This window comes from Lactuca sativa, chromosome 2, assembly GCF_002870075.4.
Source record: "Lactuca sativa cultivar Salinas chromosome 2, Lsat_Salinas_v11, whole genome shotgun sequence".
In the NCBI taxonomy this organism is placed as follows: domain Eukaryota; kingdom Viridiplantae; phylum Streptophyta; class Magnoliopsida; order Asterales; family Asteraceae; genus Lactuca; species Lactuca sativa.
Window position 1 is genome coordinate 224,987,535 of NC_056624.2, and position 7,371 is coordinate 224,994,905.

Genomic DNA, 7,371 nt, shown 5'->3' on the forward strand with positions numbered 1-7,371 from the left:
CGAATAACTTGATAACAATGGTTAGAAAGTGCATCATCTTGCATATTTTTTTGGCGAACTAAAGAAATGAATCATTACAGAGTGTAAAAATAACATGATTTACAACAAAATTCAAAAAACACATCAATAATTCATTTTTACAATTATTCACTAAAAATGTCCAAAAAGTAAATCAAAAATTGACCTGATAAAAAAAATGAATCATTAATGCATTTTTTGGATTTTTTTACAAAATTAAATTAAATATCCTCATACATTTTCTTTCTACTTATCCTCATATCCATATTAAATAGTGACAAGTGGAATAAAATTGCATTAAATGAGATACATGTCAACATTTGATATGGACAAGAAAATAAGTAGGAAGGAAATGTAAACATATATATTTAATTTCTCTTATACAAATCATGTTATTTTTATATCATCTGATGGTTAATTTTGTTGGTTGTCTAAAAAATATGCAAATGATGTATATCTTACCATCCTTATGAAATTAATCATTCTTATCTGATCCAGGTTCCTAGGACAAATATGCATAAATATATTACTAAGAATAAATTATAGTTATTATGATCTCTAATTTAATGGTCCATATTTAAACTTTTCACCTAACAATAATTGGTCAAAATTTAAACTTAGAGTTTCTGATATGCACAGGTTTTGATAACAAGGATTAGAAAGTGTATTATTTTGCATATTTTTGACGAACTAACGGAATGAATCATTAAATAGTGTAAAAATAACATGATTCGCAACAAAAATTCAAAAACAAACACATCAATGATTCATTAAAAATGTCTGAAAATGAATCAAAACTTGACTCTGTAAAAAAAATGAATCATTAAGGTACTTTTTTGATTTTTTTACATCTTAACCTTCTTATGAAATTAATCATTCTTATTTGATCCGAGTTCTAAGGAAAAATATGTGGGAATATATTACTAAGTGCAAATTATAGTTTTGGTAGTTATGGTTTGTCTTAATATGTATTTTTAGTTTACCTTTTGATTTTAACGATATATACACTAAAGTCCTAATATTTTCACCGATTTGACAAGACTAAACTTTATTTTTTTGACAAGAAAGTCAAAATTACTAGTAGTTTTTGACATTTTTACCATTTTTTCCCGGTTAGCCGATAATTAGGGCTTTTTTTTATCAAAAAAAATAAAATTTAGGACTTTCTTGTCAAATCGTCAACTAAGACTTTACTGTCAGAAAAATAAAGTTTAGAACTTTCTTGTCAAATCGTTGAAAATTATGGGACTTTAGTGTTTATATCCTTTTTTTGTTAGAAATTTAATGGTATGATACTCTTTAAGCATAAGAGTTCTTGAAACATTTTCTAGTCAGGTAGAACCTATTTAAATCCTTAACGTTTGTTTCTTGTTAAATCGTTTTTTTAATCTAAAAAAACCGACATTGAAAAAATGGAAATAATCAATAAAGAAAAAAAGAACCAAAGTTGTGTTGACTTTTTGCAGTCCCAAAAATAGAGAAATAAGAAACTGAAAAAAAAAAAAACGAAATTGTTATTTTTTTCAATTTCGGTTTGTTTAGATTAAAAAACGATTTAACAAAAATCAAACGTTAAGGATTTAAATTGGATCTAGCTGACTAGAGAAGGTTTCAGTAACTCTTATGCTTAAAGAGTATCATACCATTAAATTTCTAACAAAAAAAGGATATATACACTAAAGTCTTAATATTCTCAACGATTTGACAAGAAAGTCCTAAACTTTTACATTTTTGACAGTAAAGTCCTAATTGACGATTTGACAAGAAAGTCTTAAACTTAATTTTTTTGACAAAAAAATCCTAATTATCGAAACCAGAAAAAATGGTAAAAGTGTCAAAAATTGTCGGTAATTTGGACTTTACTGTAAATAAAAATAAAGTTTATGATTTTTCTTATCAAATAGATGAAAATATTGAGACATTAGGTGTCGTTTGGTTCGCTGGAATCCATTGGAATTTGAAGGAAGTAGAATCTAATTTCATCACTTGCCTTTGTTTGGTTCAAGCTTTCGAAGGGAATTGGATTCCTAGACCAGTCAAATTTTCCTTCCAATGAGGGAAAATAAATTTCATCCAAAAACTTAAGGAATTAAAATTCCTTTCAAGTAAGAATGTCGAATGTTACCATATTACCCATTTTACTTTTAACACTACATATGAAATCCTTCTGTCGCAACCACTACAACCTATCACCACCGCTACACACCACCACCACCGCCACCCACCATCACCTCCACTGCCACCCACCATCACCACCACTGGTAACTCCGCTACCACCACCCTCTACCCATTAGCACCGTCACCTCCACCATTATCGATCATTGCCACCGTTACCCACCACCACCACATATCACTGCCGTCCCCACCCGATACACACCACCTCTACCACCACCTACCACCGCCATAAACACCCACTATCACCACCGTTACCACATATACCACCACACTACCTTCCACCTCCACCACCACTCGCCACCACGACCATACAATTACTGCCACCACCACCGCCACCACCACCAACACCCTCGCCAACACCTTCATCACCACCACCGTTACTACCACCATTGCCACCTCCACCACTACTCATGACCGCCACTATCACCATCACAATTACTACCGCCACTACCCGTCATCACCTCTGTCGCCATCATCACCACTATTGCCACCGTCAACATCACTGCCACCATCACAATCATTTACTAATTTTATAATTTATATAATATACTTTTACATATAAGTTATAAAAAAAGTAAAAAAAAAAGCAAAAAAAAAAAAGCAATTTTGTCATTTCATATTATTTCAGTTCTATTTTCTGTCAACCAAACATAATATGAAATTGGATTCAAATTTCATTTCTGCCAACCAAACAGAATATGGAATTTGATTGCAATTCCTGACAGATTCTAATTCCTTCAAAAACATTTTGCAAACCAAACGCCACCTTAGTGTATATATCCATTGATTTTATGATGTGACTGGTCTCTATAGTTGTAAAATCTTGCATTAGAGGTTGTTTAGTTAGTTATGTGGCTCAATTAATTTATCATGAAATGACTAATTTACCCTTATTTGTCATGTTGTTTCGTCATTTTATGTACTACAATAACCATCTTTTGGAAACCATCAAGACCATCCATCAAAATCAAATTTTTGACTACTATACAAAGTGGGCAAACCATAGGTATCAAAACTATAATTTACTTTATTAATAGCTAGGCGGAAACTCGCCCGTTGTGTAAAAATAAAATTATGGCGATTAAAATAATGACCTATATATTGCACCGATTACAATAATATAATTATTTTATTGCTACATATATGGTATTAGAAATATTTATATCATTATTATTAATTTAGAGTTAATAATTTTTTAAACTAATCAGTTTATCAAAAAATTTCTTACTAATATTTAGTTTTTCTTCATATGTTATTAATGTCATTCATCACTACCTAGCAAACATTTTGATTATTTTGGATGTTAGTTTTGTTGATAAATTATAACATAACAACAAAAGATAAGTTTCAAGGGAAAATTAGAAAACTAAAAAACAATATTAGAATGACAAACAAAAGAATGAACTTTAATAATAGAAACAACAACAAATAATAAATTTTAATTAGAAATTAGAAAATTTAGAAACAATATTAAATGACAAACAAAAACATAAACTCCAATAATAAAAAACAATATCTAAAAAACAAAAGAAGTTTAACATGAAGAAAAAAGATAGAAAAAAATATATAATAATAATAATAATAATAATAATAATAATAATAATAATCTATTTGACGAAAATTCATATCAAAGGACCATATTATTGTTCAAGTTGTTTCTCATGATGTAGAATTTTTTGTCTTCTTATCTTTTTTTTTCTCCAATCTTAATCTTAAAATCCTAATAATCTAATTTACATTCATGAAATATATATATATATATATATATATATATATATATATATATATATATATATATATATATATATATATATATATATATATATCAACTAATTAACATACCATAAGTTATAAAAACTCTTGACTTATATTAGTTAACTTGTTGAAACGTAATTTTTTATTATTATTAAAGTGTTATTTAATACAATTCTAAAAAGCCTTTGATTACAATACATATTAAAAAGAAATTAAAGAGCCATTAAAGTTTCAAATACATGAGAATAAATTTTTTTTGGCATGTATTATAATATTTGCATAAATAGATAGGTAGATAGATACAAATAAAAGACAAAGGAAGTTTTTTATTTTTTATTTTATATCTTGGTTTTTTATTGACTACTTAAACTCATTGAAACACATAAACTTATTTTGTTTTTTTTATTGATCATTAAATATATATCGAATGGTTAATATATAATTTATGTTTAATACATCTAACTCTCATTCATTAACCATATTTCCTTTTACGCATTTGATAATATTTTAGTTTTAAATACCAGTTACAATTTTATTACAAGTTATTTGTTTCTATTAACTATTTAATGTCAATTAAGTTATGAAATATAAATTTTATATTACTTATATAACATATTCAATATTTATTTCATATATATATATAATTGTTTTTGTATTTAATGTATATAAAATAAATACCCAACATATTTTTGTGATATTTTTTTTTCAAAAGGGAACTTTTCCTAACTTAGGGTTTTCGAGTAATTTTTCGTGCATCGACTAATCTCTCGCTGCAAATATGAGACTATACAAAGTTACTACTGAAGAACCTCCATGACCATATAAACTGATTAGTTGCATGATTTGACATTTTAGATTGCATGCACGTTTAGAAAATAACTAATGAATAAAGATGTTTTACATAACATTTTAAACAGATGAAGATAAATTAGTTAATTAAAAAAATATTGGAATATATTAACCCTTGATGATGCCATTTGACTAGAGGTTAAAAATGTATTCTTAAACTATTACTAATTCCATATACTTTACAGACGAGACTTGAACCATCAACCTCTAAAAGAAATTACAAAACTTGATACTATTGACATAAAATCCCTTTGATTAATAGATAAATTTGTTGAAAGTCATTTTAAATCATAACAAAGCTTAACCATGAAAAACGCCCTAAATATAACTCTAATATGTAAATTGTAGAAAATCAATGTACTATATAAGTCTCCATCAGTCCAAAAAAATTAATGATCCGTTTATTTTGGTAACCTGGGGCTGTTGGTTTAAAATATCCAAAATGCCTTTGATTTAAATTTAAAATATTCAAAATGCCTTTTATAAAGTAGAAAACATATAAGTAAATTATTAAAATTAAAGTATAATGATTGATAAATAACAATTGTATAACTTACAATTGCTTTTTTTATACGACAAGAAATTGAAGATCTTTAATTGCATAGTTTCAACAATCATCGCCGAAAAATGACACTGGCTTTGAAATATACTGTCAATGCTTTCAAAGAATAATAACGACTTAACAAGATGACTCTGTTTTGAACTTTTGATGATAACCTTTTGTATGATCTTTTAAGTGATAAGAAGATAAACAAAAAAGGTTGGAGAAACATCTCAGAATGTGTCCATAAAGGAGGGTTGCATTGTCTCATGATTTTTTTTTAATTATTTTTTTGTCTTTTGAGTAGACAAATACTAAATATTATCTTGATATTTTATTTATGTAGTGGCCAATTTAAAATAATTATAAAAAAGAAAAGATATTCAATTCGAAACTATTTAATTATTTGCACCAATCATCTTAATTACATATTAAATCACTTTTTAAACAACCTTGAACTCTACTTTTTCTTTTTATTGTTTGTTTACAGGCTAGTATTATATTTTCACAAGAAGATAAGATAAAAAAGATATGGAAAAACACAAGAGGCCTAGAATCTGGTTTGTCCCATATCAAGGTCGGGTTTATGTGGATCTCGATAAAACATTTTTTTTTTAACCAAAATATTTTCATTAATTGGTTAATTAAATTTTATTTACATATAAGCAATATATATTAAAAAAAAATTAAAACTATTTTTTACAAGTTGCTCTATCGATCTTACATAAACCTTAAAGGTATAACCGGGCACATTTTCAATTCAACTCAAGTCCGAATACATTCGGGTCGGGCGGCCCGCCGTGTATATTCTATGTTACCCATGGCCATCAATCATCATGATGGACCCCATGAGTTGCAATTTGGCAACTACATTTTGTTTTACAAACGACTTCGCTTTTATATCTACTTAACCATTAACGGCGTCAACCACATTTGACGATCGGCTCTGCACTTCCGGCTCCACGTGCTCAGCCGTCGTCACTTTTATATTTCTCCTCTTAGGCGATCCACTTACAGAAGCTGATGAAGCCGATGTTGACGGCTCAGGAGATCTTCTTTTTGATGTAACCCTCACTGGCTCAGGCTCATTCAAGCCGATTCTGTGTGGGAAGTTCAACAAAGCCTTGGAGCCACGCATCCTGTATGCCGCTATGTCGTACGCCGTCGCGGCTTCTTCAGCCGTTTCGTACGTCCCAAGCCACACCCTCGCGCCACTTTTAGCCGGGTCTCTTATCTCCGCCGCAAACTTTCCCCACGGTCTTTGTCTCACACCTCGGTAGTGTTTTCCCTTCGGCGACGCCGCCGCGGCGGATGTTGAAACCGCTTCTTCTATCTTCACCGGCGACGCCTGTGATGGAGGTGTGTAGGTAGCTGGCGTCGACGTCTCTGATTCAGTAGACTCGGCTTTAATTTCTTTTCTGGATAAATTAAACGGTATCAGCTCGGGTTTAACTTCTTTAGTGGAGAAATTAAACGGAGTTGTCTCGGCTTTAATTTCTTTACCGGAGAAATTAAACGGAGTCCACCCAACACTAACTGCGTCACGCAAAATGCCGTAAATCACCATATCCTCTGAATCATCAACCTTTAACGGCAAGTCACCCCAATTCTCCGTCAAACATGGAATAAGGCTGCTGAAGCTTGTGCTCCTGCAAAACACTGGAAGTTCGCCGGAATTGGGCGTCGGAAAAGCTTCGACGCCGTATGTCGGAATATGCATCATTTTGAATGTTGTGTTTTTTATGGTATTGAAGTGGGAAGAAGGATTGAAAGAACAATTTCTGAAACAAAGAGAATGATGGTGGAGTTATATAGCGATGAATGTGTCGACTGGTGGAGGGGTAATTGTGTAAATTCGGATAGGTTGGAGGGTGGATTCAGTGAAAGTTCGGATGGGGCTTGGTGAGTTGGTGGGCAAGTGGGCAAGTTGAGACGACAAAAAACAAACACAAAGAAAAGATAACTATAAATCACGTGGTGAATGTACGGACCAATAGGGTTGTGACGTCATGGCTTGACGCATACATTTATTA

The 7,371-nt window shown here is 30.4% G+C and overlaps 1 protein-coding gene across 1 annotated transcript; it reads right to left on the bottom strand.

Moving 5' to 3' along the window:
- Positions 1-6,069: 6,069 nt before the first annotated feature.
- Positions 6,070-7,126, bottom strand: LOC111892109 (ethylene-responsive transcription factor 2). The gene has a single exon (XM_023888182.2). The coding sequence runs from the start codon at positions 7,059-7,061 to the stop codon at positions 6,246-6,248; it is 816 nt and encodes a 271-aa protein (XP_023743950.1). The 5' UTR covers positions 7,062-7,126; the 3' UTR covers positions 6,070-6,245.
- Positions 7,127-7,371: the final 245 nt, after the last annotated feature.

Excerpts from the sequence above, each read along its gene's own strand:
- LOC111892109 (XM_023888182.2), bottom strand. The coding sequence starts at position 7,061 with ATGATGCATATTCCGACATACGGCGTCGAAGCTTTTCCGACGCCCAAT.